Genomic DNA, 17,628 nt, shown 5'->3' on the forward strand with positions numbered 1-17,628 from the left:
CGCACATCGTGGAGGGTGATGGAGCAGCGTGCGCGCAAAGTCCATCGCTGGAGAACCGAACGGGTGCCGGCGGGCGCGAGTATTGTGTCTCGTATACGTTCTTGCGCTTCGTAGTCGGTGCTTGGCTCTAGGTTGGTGCTGGTGGCAACGACACCGAGCTGCTGGTCTCCGGTGGTGGCGAAGCTGGCGGTGGTAGTGGTGGTGGTGGTGGCGGCGGTGGTGGTGGTGGTGGTGGTGGTGGTAGTGGTGGTGGTGGTCGAAATAGTGGGGGAAGAATGTTGGAGGGTTGCTGAAGTTTCCCTAACGCTCGATGGCGTACCAGTGCAGATCGTGATTCTGTGGGACGTGCAGCGTCGCGGTGCTCAGCTGTCTTTGGCCTTTGCGTCGTCCGTCCGATCGGAACGGACACACGCACGACGGCGAGAGTGGCACGTAGACGGGACGTGGCGCACGTCTTGGTCGGTTCACGCCATGTCATCGTGTGGATAAAAAAGAAAAAAAAGAAAAAAAGAATTGGCAAAATTGGGTGATCGGATATCTATGTATAAGGCTAGGGATCGCGAGTAGTAGGGCGCGTGATCGTCGTGTCAGGTTGACGTCGGCGTGTCGCGTGAAATTACGACAGAGAGGAAGGAAGGAAGGAAGGAAGGAAGGAAGGAAGGAAGGAGGGAAGGAAGGAAGAGGCGAGTAAAAAGAAAAAAATAGTGCCCGGAGGAAAGGATCTCCCGCGGCTGGAGACACCTCCTTGGCCCGCGTGTGTTTCGCAATTTTCAACGTCTGTTCCGTTCCTTTCTCCTCCTCCTCCTCCTCCCCCCTCCCCCCGTGTCTCGGCGTGTTCGCGCCTGAAACTGGACGGGGACTGGAAGAGGTACTACCACGGCACACCGTACAATATACCCGGGGAAAGAATTTTTCCAGAGGAGACGCCGCGCGTTTCGCTTCGTGTGACGAAATTGTTCACGCGCTCCGATGGAAAATTCTACTTCCCTTTTGAATATGTTTTCTATGTCCACGAGAAAGAGAAAGAGAGAGAGAGAAAGGAAGAGAAAGGGAGAGAGAGAGAGGGAAAGAGAGGGAGAGGAGGGGAAGGGACAGAGAAAGAGGACGAATGTGGGAGATGGGAGCAAGAGCTGGAAGAAAATTGCACGATGACAACTGGGGCGAATCCTTTTTCATTTCTCTCCTTTTTTTTGTCTTTTTTCCCTTCCTCTCTTTTTTTCTTTTTTCTTTTTTCTTTTTTTTTTTTTTTGATACGACCCATTGGAAAGTACCGCTCATTTTTCGCAGCGTAATTTTCTGCCCGCGCTAAAAGTGTGAACGCCCAGTCCCGCATTGTTCGACTTTTCACCCCTGGTAAATTAATGATTCGAATTCGTTTCCCTGCGCGACTCGTCCCGGCTTAATCGGGCGAAACTGTTGCGAGGTAGAACGCGATTCACAGCCTCGGCGTGCCATTCTCGATCGACCAGCGCCAATCGGATTTGGTGATTTTCACTTAACGTCGCGACAAACGTTTCTCCCGATTTTCACCCTCAAATCGAATTCGCGCCGATCTAATCGATCGATCAATTTTCGCCACCTAGAACCGGATCTCGCGAATAAAGAAGAAGAAGAAGAAGAAGAACAACAAGAAGAAGAAAAGAAACGTGTACGCGTTTTACTTTCTATCCTTTGCTTTTTTTTTTTTTACTCTTCTTATAGAAACGAAGATGAAATTATCAATCTCGTCGATAGTAATTCGTTGATCCAATATCGATACTTTCCATCGAGGTGTCGCGGCAGAGTTAATTCGCGAAAAGAAAGAAAAAAAAAAAAAAAGAAAAAAAAGATGGAAAATTTACGCTTCGCCCGTGCCATTTGAAATCGAAAATTGGACATTGGCGATCGGGGGATGGTGGTGGCTCGTCCTCTCGGGAAAAATGTAAACGACGCGGGACACAAAAGCCCGCGAACCTTGTAAAAAATGTATCTTCGTTGGAAACGAATGGAATTCGTCCTCTCGTTGGAGGACAATCGCGAGGATCGAGAAGGAACGAAAATAACGACGACCGTCATAAACGAATGCTTCCGATTAGAACGCAATTTCCGCGTTCCGCTCGTAAAAAAAAAAAAAAAAAAAGAAAAAAGAAAAAGAAAAAAAAGATTTTTAAAACGTTTCACTTTCCGACAGGAGGGAAAAAAAAAAAAAGAAAGAAGACCTTGCCGTATCGGTTTCGATCTTTCATCCCCCTCTTGCCTCTTTATCAATTTTCATCGTGACTCGGCTCGAACCATTATCTCGATCGTTCCGCGCGCCTCCTTTCGACGAGTCGTTTCGAGGAGGCAACGACGTTTCCGTGACAGAGCTCGATAACGTGGAAAAGGATGTTCGAGCCTGGTGATGGCCGTCCACCGTGCTATGCGTCCGCTGGTTGGTTCGTGACCTTGGCCACTCACGAGCCACGATCGCGAGCCCGGATAATGGGACGCTCGAAGGGGTAATAAGATAAAATTCCCGATCGGTTGGTTAACCTGGAACTGGATCAGGATCTGGATCTGGATTTTATATCGGATCTAGATTCTTCTCGTGGAACAGAGGATCTCGTGGTGGATCGTGTCGTCAGGTGAGCGCGGAGAGATCGTAAAGAGGCCGACCAGTGGACTCATTGTCAGTGGTATTTCCAATTGGCCCGTTGCGATCTCTCGCGAGGAAACCGGTTCGACGACCGGCTCTCTGCCTTCGACGATCCCTCCTCCCCCCTTCTCTCTCTCTCTCTCTCTCTCTCGTTGCCCGCTTGCTCGTCGCCTCCTCGATTCCAGCCGCGAGTTACCTGTTGTCCCTTCCTCGTCTGCATCGCGTCGTCCTCTCTCCTTCTTCCTCCCGCTTGGCCGTTCCACGTTCACGTTCCACCTTCTTCTTCTTCGCGCTGGCTACTAGTCTCTACGTTGCATTTCAGTGTTTACGCGGCGAACTGTACTGCGACTGCGAGCATCTGCGAAGGACGAGCACGAAGCAGGCAAGCATTTCTGCCCGTGGCCCGCTGCGGTGCTTAACTGTGGACGGAGATCGCAAGCAACCTCGAAACACGCATCCGGTTTCGGAGAAGAGAATCGAGGAGACGAGTGACGCGGTGGTGAAGAAATTCCGATTCGTTACACGCACGTTTTTTCCAAGCGGCATCGACATTTCGATTACGTTGCCCAAACTTTGAGGCTTGGAACGAGAAGTCGGAAACATTTGGAAAAACTCTTGGTTTCTTTCGTTCTTCGACGTACAAACTTTTCCCCGGAGCATGAGTGGACGTAACCCGGGCAAGATCCTTTTTCTGCCTCGTGGAAGAGGAATGGCGTGAAACCTCGGTCGAAACCAAACCTTTGTTTCTTCCACGATCTTCTCGGCCCCATTTGCGAGATTTTCTCCGGCCACGCTTCGATCCGTTCTCCGGAAGAAAGGATACGAGGATGGATGTACGGTTCGACGTTGGACGCGAAGCCACTGTGCCGAGGAACGCGTGTGCCAAGAAAATCGAGATTTAAACGCCTCTTCTCCTCTCCTCTTTCTTCAATTCTTCAACAACTCCAAACATTTTTACACGGTTTATTGACGATTCCCCCCTCCCCGCGTCGCGTGTACGCCTCGTGCTACTATTCGTTTCGAGTATTCAGTGTTCTCGATCGACGACAAAAGATCGAGATAAAAGTGCGCGGCTGCTCAGTGTACGATCGCGATCGATCGCGACTCGAAAGTGTCTCCGTCGTGTTTTCCCGTTTCGACCATCCCAAGATTTCAACGATCGAGGAGGAGGAGGAAGAAGAGGAAGAAGAAACTTTCTCCCCGCTCCCCTCCCCTCGAGGAGATCCGTTTCCTTGGAATCGCCCCCCTCCTCGGAACGCGGCAAGAAAGCGCTTAAAAGCTTGATTAATCGCGCTTGGAGGCAGACTGGTGACCGGTGCACGGCAACCATGCATCGGCCGGGTTGTGCCGCTCGCTCCACGAACAGAGGGGCGAACGTCGTTTCCTGTAAAAGAGCCGATCCTGCGCTAGGCCACCCTTCCCTACCGATAACGTATCGAGGACGTTGGCACTGTTAGAGGAGGAGAAGAAGAAAAAGGAAAAAAAGAAGAAAAAGAACAAGAAGAAGAAGAAGAAGAGGAAGAAGAAGAAGAAGGAGAAGGAGAAGGAGAAGAGGTTGGAGTGAAAGGTGGAGAAGGCAGAGGTGGAGGTGGAGAAGGAAGAGGAGGAGGAGGAGGAGGCGGAGGAGGAGGGGGAGGAAGAGGAGCCGGAGGCGAAGGGAGACGATTATTCGACGAAAACGTGAACGATCGGTGAACGTAGGAGAAAAACACACAGGGTGGTGCAGTTGGGGATGGGAGGGAGGGTGGGTGGGAGAAAGCGAGTCGAAGAAACGGAGTGTGGTACACCGTTTAGTATTTGACCGGTCGCGATTCGGACGACGTGCGAAAGCGGTGGTGCGCGCGCGCAACGATACGATATATACAAGGTAATATGCAAAGTGTGTAGTCGTGTGCTCCGAGGAGAGGAGAAAACTCGATCTTTATCCGGGATATAGAATCCCGTGGTATTCAAGCGCGTGGTGGAGTCGCGTGCTCCGGGTGTTTCGTGTTCGATAGTAATCGTCGCGTTGTTATACGTTTAGCAAAGTGTAACGAAACTTGCTGTATAATCGCGCGTGTATCGCGGCTCGACATCGGCGGCGAGCACGTGAAACTGTTGGCGTTGGAGCGCGGTTCCCGTTGTCCGCGCGTCATGACGCGTCCCGAGCTCTCGAGCTCGCGAGCCAATGACAGGCAACGCGACCACGAGCCAACATCGCGATTTCGATGATATCCTCGATCGTTTCGCTTTTTCCTCGCGAGAAGAAGGAAGCAGAGAAGACGAAGCGGGTGGAGGCCGAGTTTCGTGACGCGTTCCGCGGGTATCGCGCGTCTGACATCGAGGCTGATCGAGGATCGGATTAGAAGGGCGAACGACGGGCCATCCGCAAGAGGCCGGGCGAAACTCGCCAACACCATGGATTGGTGGTTGCGGGGACGGATTATCTACACCTACTCGTTATGGGTCGTGTTCAAGGCAGCAGCGGTGGGCGGTATTTTCGGTGAGTAATCTCGCTCCACGCTCTCTTTCTTTCCCTTTCTTTACCACCTTTGGCGGTGGGTCCTTTTGTTCGCGGGCGCAGGGAAAGAGATTTGCCACGTGCTAATCCGCTGCCACGATGCACGCCCTTTGACACGCGATTACGTTATGTTCGAAATACCACGTCCTCGGTTCATCGCACTTGTCAACTCGTTGTCGTGTCGTGTAACACGCCCACTCTTTTCCATTCCGCTTCCATCGCGGTGGAAGGATTGCGGTGTTCGCGTTGCACACAGAAACCGGAGTTGCCTTTGTCACATTTTCTACGCGGAATCGTTCGCTCCCCGAGCTTTTTAATTACCTTTTGCAAATTACGCGGGCCCTTTATGCAAACGAGAAACTAATTTCAATACCTCCGATGAATCTAGCCATCCTTGGGTTTCGATATTTTTTAAAAAAAAATTCCTCGAACCGAGGAAAGTTGCGTTCTCGGGATAATTAACCGTTTCGCTCTCAGCTTCTTTTCTTCGATCGGGTTACACGCGGCGAAACGAACGAATCGACGTGAAATTGCTCCATCGACTAATTATTATGCCTGTACTGAAAATTCTATTACACCGGAAACAACAATGATTCGCTACCACTGGTAAATTTAAGCCAGCTCGAAAGAAGGGTTTTTCCGATAATTGGAAACACGTCCAAAACTGAAACCGAAACGCGTCATTCCCCAGGCATATTTTTTTCTTTTTTTCTTTTTTTTTTTTTTTTGCGCGGTGACTCGCGAGAGAGCCTATTTGAAAAGGCGGACGGAAAAAATGCGCGCGGTGCACAGTATAAACACAGCTGGGAGGAGAGACGACGTTGTTGCATGAAACGCGACTCGAAATTACTTTAACCTTTTCATTGCCGTGTACAAGGCACAAAAGCCCGCGCCCGCTAGTCAATGACTTCGGGAACGCGTACACGGCCACGGCTAAATTGAACACGTAGCATTTTTTATGGATTACTTCCGGCACATTCTTCGCGCCACAAAAGAGTGGCATCGTATTGCGCGTGTAATTCACTGTTAGCGGTGGCGCCGCCTGCGAAATAAGAGAGCGAACGTTGAACGTAAATAAAAGCCACCTTTTGTCCAAATGTGAAAACGTGCTCGAGAAACGCCGCTTGTCCGCGCCACTATTCACGCTTTATTTCCATCGCCATTTTGTTTTTTTCTATCGCGGTTTTCGACAGACAACGCGAAAGGAATCGTTTGAAATAAATTGTTCGATTCTCGTGATCGTCTTACGATCGTATTTTGCCACGTTTGCCACGTGTAATTTTCGATTCGTAGTGCCTTTGTGTATTAATTGTGCTTGTGATGAACGATCCGCTACACGAACGTGCATAGACAGCTCGAACAAAGGATAATCTAACCTCATCAACGGCAATTCCTCGTGCATCTGATAAAGGTAACCGTAATGTTCGTAAAACGTTTGAACGTCCGTGAAACGGTAAAGTTTGGAACAAAAGTTTCGAACGAATTTCGTTTTAAATAACATTACCTTTAAATATTCCGAATAGGGAAAACGTACGTTCACGTATCGTGTAACAATTTCGTGCAAAATATTTCTCGCCAAAGGACATTCCTCTTCGAAGAGCGAATTAATGAACGTAATGAAGTTTGCGTTAGCTTGTCCGCAGCGAAACTATCAAAATTGTTATCGAAGCTGGCTTCGTCGAATCTCGACCATGATAATCTATTATCTCTAGCCCCGGCGTGCAAACTCGTCGCCATAAGAGTCTTTGGAGTTACCAACTATCGCTTAACTTTTCACGACAGCACCGTGTTCACCTGATCGAGCATATTTGTCAATCCATAGGTGTACATAGCACGGATAGGAGATCATACCTCCGAGTTAATCGCTAGCTTACCGCTCGAAATTAATTAGTAACCGCGGTGAACCGCGTTTCGTATGCTTCTAAATGCCTGTTGCCCGTGTTTCGGGGACGATACACCGCAATAACGACCGTCTCTCTCCGTCGATCGTTTACCGCATCGTGCGCGCGTGTTGCGAATGAAAAGAAAAATTTCTATACGTAACGAGCTAATAACCGTAATAACCGTTCTATTATCCGATCATATTCATAGATAATTCCAACGAACACGTTACACATTATCAATTTTTATCATTTTTTCGCTTCAAAACGAAGGAAATGTCGACGATATTTGGACAGATCGGTGATTATACTAATTTTCGAATCACACGTACAATTTAAAATGGTTCGGAGAGACGAGGGTTTCTCTCTCTCTCTCTCTCTCTCCGCGTTCACGTCGTTCAACTTGATAAAATTTCCATCGTAGCGACGTTACGGTGTAAATCCTGTTCTCCAGATCCTAGTTAGCAAGTCTGCGAGCGGGAGAATTGGAAGTATGTTTCGATTAAAATACAATTAAGCTGGGATTCATAGGCCGGGAAATTAAATTAACATAAATTAGCATCGGAAGCGCACGAGCGCCGTTCGCGCGTATTAAATTTTATTTAAGCGAGGGACGCGGAAGTAATATATATATATATATAATATCTACGATCATTAATGAACGCGAGTTTCCAACCGTTTGTTCGTCCAGTCTTTGTCCTTCGCACAATCGGACGCGTTCCCATTACCGAAAACGAATTTGACTGATTTCAAATCTGCTCGAATACTATTTTTTCGAATAGCATTTCAAAAAGTAAGAACGAAATTGATACTAATTCGAGACATCTCTTATCTTCTTTGTCAAACGTTTTAGTATCGTCGCGTGGATAACATTCGTTCCTTCAAGGAATATTCTCCTTTCCTCCTTCCCTCCACTCCACTTCCTCGCGATTTTTCTCGTATTTTCATGAATAAAGAATTTTCAATTTGCACTACCGGAAGGGGGACTGTTCGCGTACGTGCGCGAGCGGCGGAATTCTTGGAAGATGGCCGTATTTTTACGCGATAATCAATGTATGAATAGTAAAGCGGAAAGTAAAGTTCGACGAAGAAGAGGTCTCGTGCCAGGGGAACCGGGTCGAATCGATAATCATTGCGTCCTTTTCCCTCCCAACCACGCATTAATCTTGGAGGAACGCGCTCGATTTGGCCAGGTAGAGCCCAAGTGTTATTAAAATACACCCACCTTTTTTTTTTTTTTGCACGATCGCTCGCGCGGATAAATCGCCCTTCATCGATCCCTCGCAATATTCCTACATTCACGATATAATGATTATCACGATATTTCGGTTACGAATAGGACGAAAAAACGTAGGTTTCCCCGATCATATCATTCGCGACTCGCGGTCGCGTGTCATCGTCCATCCGTGAATTTCGAAGTAGACGCGTGAAAACGCATGAATAGTTTTTTAAAAAGTCCCCACGTGCTTTCCTCTGCTCTCCAATTTTCTCTTTTTTCCTTCTTCTTTTTTTAATCAAACTATATTTCTATCCGTATCTTTTCACGACTCTAATAGGAAGGAAGTATATCGATCGGTATTCCCGTGCATCCCGGCTCGGCTGTTTAACGCGGCTCGAGCTCGAGCCGTATCCATCGATCATCGATACCGGATGAAATATTTTCAATATCTCTCGTCGCGGCCGTGCTCGAGACATTGTTTTCCACCTGCGACGGGGGAGGGGGGAGGTATATAAGGGTGTATCGGTAGCTGTAAATACGTCTTCCAGCCGGAGGAAAATCGCAGTAGGGCAGAATGGGAAATGTACTCGAGGGAGTTGACGGACTACGCGCTTAAATCCGGCAATCGATGCGAGCGTTATTCGAGGAGACGCGCGCGTCGCTTCGTTTTGTTTTCTCTCTCTCGGCTTACGAGGCGGAAAGGACGTGGAAAGGAAAACGGCCGGCTCCAACTATATATACGTAGACGTGTTACTTTGGCTTCTACTCGGCGGGTGGAGGAGAGGAGGAAGGGGAATATAAGGTATACACGTACATGGTACGTGTGTATGGCCGTTGTATCCCGGTTCCCCATCGCGCACGATGTGCGGTGCGGCGCACATTTTTCAATTTGTAGCTTTCGTGACAGCCATCTATTCTCCCGTACGAGTTACGCTTCCTTAAGAATCTCGGGTATCACGAGATAGTATCGACATAATAGTGGTCGGTGATTTATCGGGGATTAACGAGTAATTCATAGATCTCGCATTAGCCTGGGCCGGCGTTAAGCGTTATCGAGCGTGTCATCGAGCCGGATAAAGGAGGGCGAAGGGGATGCGGTTAGGGGTGTGCACGGCTTACGCGTCACGTGACGTCGCGCGAGTCGGTGCCCTGAACCTGAGATTATTTTCGAAAATTTCGTTTCGATCTCTCGATAACTCTCGAGCGGTGGGGTTTTTTCGTTTCCAAGGGCGAAACTTTCGGGCAGGATTCCGCGATAGATAAATTTCTCGATCTTTTTGAAGAAGTTGAGGGGAGGATAAATGTTCGGAGAGGGCGTAAGAACTGTTGGGAGAAGTTGAGCGGGGCTAGGGGACTTGGCAAAGGATTGAAAGAGCATTAAGCCTTATTGGCAACGCGTTTCGCTCCGTTCCTATGCTCAAAGTGTTTTAAACGGGCGAGGCGAAGAGGCGTTGAATGTAAAATGGCCGTTTATCGTCATTATTACAAGTACGAACGTTTCTGGAAAATGCACGAATCCATATCGAGCTTCTTACATATTCGTAGATATATATATATCTTTTATCCTCGAAGCATTTTCAAGAGAGAACAATTTTTTTCTACTCGTAACAACGCACTCAATTAACTACAAACGTTATCGATAAGTTATCTCGTTAATGAAACAGCTAATATTGCGCGTTTAATAACCCAGCACGAATTAAGCTTCGTGTTGTTCTCAACTTATTAATCGTCGCTCGTGTAACTCTCTATTCGTGTTTAGTGGCAGTTGAGAAGAAAAAGTTGAAAGGTAAACGGTGTCACGTTCGGTGGCGTGGTGTTAACGCGATACGTCTTTATCCTGGAAATCATCGAAGCGGTAACGGTATGCATTTAGCGACACGAACCCAGAACGAGAATTCATAGCGTATACACGTATGCATCGAATGACGGAAGTTGGCCGGTGGAACGTTCGCGTGTTAATTATCGTAAAGGGTTCCAACCTCGGGGTGGAAATAGGTACACCTTTGGTCGAAAGATGTCTCGTTAACACGTTACTAAAGTCGCCTCAATTATCCGTTGCCCTATTTCCTTTCTCGCCGATATATTCGTCGCGCGGTTTCGTTACGTTGGATTCGCCACGTTTAATGCCCCGGGTCAGGGAATTGAATTTAATGCACGCGGCCCCCACGATGGGCGTTTGAGCGATTCACACACCGAAGGACGCACCGAACTTCGCACCACGACACCGTAACAGGGAGAACGCGATCGATTTTGTCGCTCCGTACTCGCGTAATTGGGAAGGAAAGGAGGGATCGGAAATAAAATTTTCGCGCAACAAATCTGGTTCAAGTGGCTCGACTTTAATGACACACCGGATACCGATCAATCGTCCATCTCCCCGGAGAAACCGGGTCCGCGGTTCAACGCACGCATACAAACGCGTACTCGCGTCGTTTGAACACGTGTCCTGAAAAATGTTGCCATCGCAGCACCAGGTGGACCCTATGACCCATTTCTAAATCTCCTCCCCCAAAGTCTCTCCAAGATATATATATATACACGTACGTACTGTATTTTCGCAACTATTATTAACGCTCACACCCGGTAGAACGGCCGGTTTTAATGAACACTTACCTAGTGAATATCGCGCTGAATGTAACATCCTCGCGATTCGGTACGTACGAATGGGGTAAATGAACCGTGGAGGAAGAAAGGTCGCATTCCAGAGATAGCGGTACGCGCGCCCTCCCCTCCCCCTTGAATTAGACCTAAGGTATGCGCGTATAAACGCGTGCAGACATCCACTTGTCTATCTATGTGTGTCTGTTCGTGTTACTAAAAGGGACTTCTGTTCTACGGGAAGAACGCGCACATCTCTGACTCTCTCTCTCTCTATCTTCCACTCGCGTGTTCGTGTAAAATCGAGTCGGCTGCGCGTGTTGGTGGACTTAATGATGCCGAGTTAATGCATGGGTTATATGTATACGTGTGGATGAACTTGTGTATCCTCCCTTCGTGTGTAGGCGACCGCAAGAATTCGACTGCGAAAAACCGTGATGGCTGGATTTAGGGGGCCGCGTTTACCGTGATCTCGTTATTAACGGGTCTTGGAATTTCGCTTTATTGAATTTATTGTTTCTTATTCGTGTCGCTTTCTTCTCTCGGTTAATAATTGTCGCTGTTATTGTTGTATCTATTCGTCTTTGGATCAACGGATGGATCGAAGGATAGAAACTTTGAAACTTCAAGGAAAAATTAGACGCGAAGTTTGTTTTCGAGGAAATTCGAAGTATTATAATATTCGATGATTTACCGGAAAACAAATTAATAAAATATACGCGGAGAAGAAAGAAAACTGTCATTAATATTTTCAGCGTAAATTAATAATAAAATTAGAATACGATTCGGTGGAGAGAAATTTATAAATTTTTGAACAGCCTCGCTAATTCGATCTCATTTTTTACACTCAGATTTTATTTTCATGCTTAATCTCGTTCCATAATATATTCGTCCCATAATAACGATGTTTCATTATGAATGAAGCAAAGGTCGCCCAATATTTATATATATCCACGATCGATTATTTTTTTCTATTTTTTTTTTTAAATACTTACATTAAAATGTTCCAAATCAAAGCTCTTCAGATATCTCGAGAACGAGCAACGTTTACGTGTCTGGTCTCGATATTAATGTTAAATACCATTTCCACGCTGGATCTTGGCAACCATTTAACGCTAATAAGTGTTTAGAAACGTCGGTAAACGCTGAAGGATTGCAGAATCCACGAAAGATTCGACGTCGTCGACAAACGCGCGAGTCGAAATGTGTGTTTGAACGATCAGCTGACGCTCTCGCGCCAGTTTCCATTTGATAATGAAACGTAATTATTATCGACACATGTCGGCCGATGTAACCTCGTTCAGACGGACCGATTTTCATTTAGAGATTTAAGTGGAAATGGCTAAATCGGTTATCATTATTTTAATTAAAAACGCCCCGGGCTAGTTTGAAAACTAGCATTCAATTTTGCGGCTGGAAATTGGTGGTGGTGGTGGTGGTGGGAATAAATTCGGAACAAAGTGAAAATTGGACATTCGTGGAAATAAATGTGAAACAGAAATGGAAATTCGAGGACTAGGTTTCGCGATATTCGTCCGTGGATGTTTAACGAGTTCACTGTCGCGAAAGACGGATCGCGGTAGCTGGAGCTAATTTTTTTCCCCTCACTTCTCGCCAAACCCGGCGAGGGAACGAATGAAATTTACGATCAGAAAGTAAATCTGTATCGATAAATCGGATCACGGGATATGAAGAAGCGGCGAGAGAGAGAGAGAAGAATCGATCGATCTCGTAAAGCTTCGCGTGAGAGATGGAAATTTACAATTTAAGTTGTTCCTAGAGGTATCCAAAAAACGATTAGTCGAGTTGGGATAAGTTACGTATCGAAACTTGTCAACGTGTGGAAACGACGGTTTATTCTCCCCGAGTCTCGTTCGAAAAGTTTCGACATCGAAGTAGAATCGAAACGATTACACGAAACGTACGCTCGTCAAACATTTGTCCAACGTAATGACGTATCGCGAGCAAACGGCGGCGCCAAGTCGAGTCCTCCCTTCGTAAAAATATATCGTCGAATATGTAGCTTAACCTCGAAAGGAGAAAGAATCCAGAAACGTTTCCAACAGGCGCTTCGGAACACATCGATTCGAGTCCTCCTTCGAAAGCTTACGAGGAAATAGGAGGTGCGTCTTGGATCGAGAGATAGAAAGAGAGAGAAAGAAAGTGGATAAGGTCAATCATCGTAGTATCGTCGAAATTGAATTTCTCGAAGGCGATTAGACGACCGCGTATGTAAAATGAAGAGGAAAATTCGCGGAGGCATTAAGATGGAAAAGGGATCGAACTGTGACGAAGCACGGGTAACGAAAAGTTGGAAACCGAAAATATCCGGGGAAAACAAGGCGAATTCCGGTGGGCAGACCACGGAGAACACAGGGTGGAAATGAGTCGGTAATGGTCGAAATATGTCGAGGCTTGTGACAGTGAGGTATCGATTCGTGGCCACGGTATCGACGTGCGTGTGTATATATATATATAAATATATATATGTGCGTATATATATATATATATCGATCCACAAGAAGGATGATAGCTTGGCTTTTTGCTCCAGTCCGCGTGTGTGGATGCACTCCGACGGGGGTCAGTTTCGCGGATATGTCGCGTTTACACGGACGCGTGTAGGTAGGACGCCTTTTGAGAGGAGGCTGCGGTCCCATTTACACACGGAGAAATCGAATGGGTGCAACGCGTAGTATCTGCACCGGCCATGTTCCTATTGTGATCCCATTGTGATCATTTGATCAATAGACGCCAAGTCCGCTGCATCGTTTTACAAGGCGTCACTGGTATCGACAGAAGCAGCGATATCATTCCCGATCTTCCATTCGATCCGTCCACTTTTTCGTCTTTCTTTGTTTCTTTTTTTCCCTCTCTCTATCTTTTTTCCCTTTTCTTCTCTCTCGAAATTAGGGATTTCGATCGTGGTACAGATTCTTGAGAGAATATAGGAAAAAAAAAAGAATTTGGCGATCTTCAACTTTCCTCTTCTTGGGGACCAATCCACTCGATTGGTCGAATCAATCGCTGCCGAGGATTTATCGTATTTGTACTTTCTTTCCCATATCATTTCGCTCCGTTACTTTCCCCGACGTGTTTGCCAAGAACTTTCTTGGCCGGTTTCCCCACCAATGATTTGCACCGTTTACAAACCCGGAGCTAATTTACATTCAGAATTCGACGTGTTCCATCCAGAATCCCTATTAACACGGACGCGGCAAAACGTGGTACAAGGATTGCACTTGCCTTTGTCTCGCGACAAGACGGTTCTGAGGTGGCAAAAAAAAAAACTTATCGCTTGATAAGACGCTCATAAACGTCCAGTCTTTGCTCTCCTCTCGAAGGAACAGAGGAAAATTCGACAATTAATTCGTAACGTAAAGTATGTTCGACCTCGTCGTTCTCGATTTTTTCCCCTTTACCCTAGAATTTAATAAACGCTCAAATAAATATCCAAGAATGCGCCGCCTCTCGTTTAACGATCAACGAAACGACGGTTTCATTTCTTCTTCGACTACTTTTTTTGCGGTTCTCCCGGAAGTCCGCTCTTCGTTAGTTCTGCTCGTTATTCGTTTATAGAAGCTCCCGCCGACGATTTACACGGGGATACGTGTTTCCATTCAGGAATGGGGGGGAAAAAAAAGGAAAAAAAGGAAAAAAAGGGGAGGGGGACGAAAGAGAGGAGCAGGGACGAGGTGAGCGAAATTGATGTGCATTCCGTTGCCGACAGTCGTTTCTGTAACATTTTATTCGGAACGGCGAATACGGAACGCACAAATCATTTCTCGCAGGCTCGTGGTGGCGTCTCTTTCCGATTTATACGCGTGCTTTTTTTTTTTTTCGTTTTCTATTTTCTTTTTTTTTCCCCTTCTGTCCATCGTGGACTGATCATCGATTATCGAAGTTTATCGAAAACGTCGTTTCAATTAACGCGAAACGCATATTTTATTTTTATCGATGGATGCCGATTCCAATCTGGGACGCGCCATTTCGCCTCGCTTCTCTCTTTTCACCCCATTCTGTTCCCTTTCTCTCTCTCTCTCTCTCGATTCGGCTTACCTGTAACTCTGAAATTATCGCGAGGATGCTGTCGCAACTTAACGCGGAAAATCGTAGACGACACCGGCCCTGTTATTCACGGGATGACAGACAGGTCATCCGATGCCCCATCGCGCTTCCCTCCACTCGTTGTTGTAATCGAACCAGTCGTGGATCCGCGACAAAACATCGCAAACCAGCCTCTCGCACGCCGCTTGTATTCCGTGTCCATTCCACGCGTGTGGGGAGGGGGGAGAGGCAACGCTCTCTTGTGTCGACTGATTTTTCGAGTGGCGCGCAGCGAGGGATAAAAACACAGCCGACGAATTTGGGGGTTGGATAAGCGGATAGACCGGACGGCGCCATTAGAGATTGGTGGCGAGGCGAAATACATTTTCGTAATAGGATATATCCGAGTTCGAACAGCTCGGGTAGAAAAGTTGGCTTAAGCCAGTGCATCGAGTCGCGATGTCGATAGATTCGTCGTAATTCTCTTTTTTTCCTCCTCCCCCCCATTTTCGTATACATCGAATCGAAATTATCACGTTACGTCATCGAAGCGAAGCGCCAACGTGTTCGAGAATAAAAATACTCTACTTTTTTTTTTTTTTTTTTTTGGCGATACCGGACACCGTTATTTCGAACGATCGTCGTACAATAATTTTCACTTTGCACGCTCACCGAAAAAGGAGAAAGGGAAAAAAGGGAAAAAAAAATAAAATTCGCGGAGAATCGTGATGGGAGAGGGGTTTGGACATTGAACTTATCTGGACCGTAAGTAATGCGGAGCGTAACGCGGTAATTAAAATCGATCGTTAAAGCAAACTGGAAAGTCCAAAGTCTTTGGTATCGCCGCACCGTGGCGGAAACTGTTGAACGGCAACGTCGCGTCGAATCGTTTCCACTTCCTCTCCCTTGTAGTCTAATCTTTCATGCAAAGTGCACCGGTGCACGGCTCTACGAGGATGCTAGCTTTCCGCGATCATAATGCCCTGAAATGGTCGTGCAACGCATGCCGGGGGAAACCAACGGGTTGGTTGCGAACGGTCTCTCTCTGCCCACAATGGAAACTTTTGCCTATCCTGTAGACGCGGTATCGAAAGGCGGACGTGAAAAAGCCGAAACGTACGAGCCTCTCTGGAAAATTGCGGACCGCCACAGGGTTTTAAAAGTACCCGAGGGGAGGGAAAAAAAAAAAAGGAAAGAAAGAAAGAAAGAAAAAGAAAAATTGTTCGCTATCTGGAACAAACGATACCTACCTATACCACTGCTAATCCCGTTTTCATTTCATTCGCGTGTATTCTCCAATTTTGCCTGGTTAATTAGACGATTGAGAATCGCGACGAATCGCGAATTCGAATTTCCATTTCGAACTGGGAAACGAAGAAGGGAGGTTTAATTTATTTCCAGATCGATAATTGCAGACTCCAGATGGGAAGTTTGTTTCGAGGCGAGTTTATAGATCATCAGATCTTCGTTAATTTGAGATAGTCGGGCGAAACTTTCATAGTTTCGACGGTTCGAATTTCAATCTTTGATGGAAGGGGGAGAAAGAACGGGAAAGGGAGCTCTCATAAGATGAAACTTTGTGGTTCGTTATTTTTTTTTTTTTTTCTTTTTTTTAACGTTCCGCCATTCTTCTCGTTACACTGTTCCACGTTGGTAACCCGATTCGAGCCATTGATTATCGATTACGTAATTCTTCTCTCCTCCAACGCCCCTTCGTAAAAATATCGTTTCTCAATCGTTACAAAATATATTTTATATATATATATATATATATATATATATATATATATATATATATATATATATACACACATGTAAGTTGTATTTCGCTTCGTTTAACATTCATTTCGTTTTAATTAATAAATGTTAACACAGGTTGACACCAAATTTAATGTCTAATTAAAATTGATTAAAGATTCGTCTTGCCGCTAATGAACGAACGTTAATCCTTCCCTTCGCATCCATTCGCGCGCTCATTATCGAGAATCTGTCTCCAAGATATTACTAGTTAAATCCCATCGATTAATTTTCAAATCTCGTCACGTATTCGACACGTACACACACACTATTCCGAGATACATTTTTTTTCCTCTCTTTTCCTTCTAAAATTACCAAACTACTTTTATGCGGAAACAAAATTAATTATCTTGTTTTTCCGGAGGAGGCAAAGCAGCGTTGTTGTTTCTTCTTCTTCTTTTTTTTTTTTTTTTTTTTTTTTTGCTTTTGCTTTCGTTCAATTTTTCTCCGATTGAAGAGAAGTTTGCGTTGAAAAGTTGATTGGCCGGGTTCAATCAGATCGGGGAGGGAGGAGGAAGAAATAGAAGAAGAAAAAGAAGGAGGAGAAAGAGAGAGAGAGAGAGAAGGAGAAACGAGCAAACGTAGAAAACACTGTTTTGATCGGCATTATAATTTTACACGGTCGAAAGAATAAAAAAAACAAAGAGCGAATTTAAGCGCTAACGAAGCGTTCGAAATTTGATTTGATTACTTCTCGCTGGCGCGAGAGATTTTAATCAGCGCCTGCCAATTTTTTTTTTATACCATAGGGCTGAATATTTGAAGAATCGCAATTAATCGCGATAGGTAACGATTCATTTAGTCGCGCGGTGTACGGCCACCCGTTGTTCCCGATCCGGCTGTGCGACCACTGTGCGCGAAAACGTGTACGTACGTTTTATATGTATATATATATATATATATATACCGATATCGCAATTGTTGCAGTTATTTAAATTACAAATACACGCCATCCTCTCGTGACTTCTGTCCACAT

General features: G+C 46.0%; 1 protein-coding gene and 1 long non-coding RNA gene across 3 annotated transcripts in view; both read left to right on the forward strand.

Moving 5' to 3' along the window:
- Positions 1 to 252: 252 nt before the first annotated feature.
- On the forward strand, positions 253 to 4,136 carry LOC102656010. The gene is made up of 2 exons (XR_411320.3): positions 253 to 868; positions 2,937 to 4,136. It is a non-coding gene; the product is annotated as an uncharacterized LOC102656010 (long non-coding RNA).
- A 247-nt stretch (positions 4,137 to 4,383) lies between these two features.
- The window catches only part of LOC725294 (tyrosine-protein phosphatase 99A), a 318,555-nt gene continuing 305,310 nt past the window's right edge, over positions 4,384 to 17,628 (forward strand). For both annotated transcript variants that reach the window (XM_026439116.1, XM_026439117.1), the window contains exon 1: positions 4,384 to 5,096. In XM_026439116.1, coding sequence (XP_026294901.1) covers positions 5,012 to 5,096 — 85 coding nt within the window. In that variant the 5' untranslated portion in view covers positions 4,384 to 5,011. The remainder of the gene's footprint in view (positions 5,097 to 17,628) is intronic.

The sequence above is a fragment of the Apis mellifera genome, linkage group LG2, assembly GCF_003254395.2.
Source record: "Apis mellifera strain DH4 linkage group LG2, Amel_HAv3.1, whole genome shotgun sequence".
NCBI lineage: Eukaryota > Metazoa > Arthropoda > Insecta > Hymenoptera > Apidae > Apis > Apis mellifera.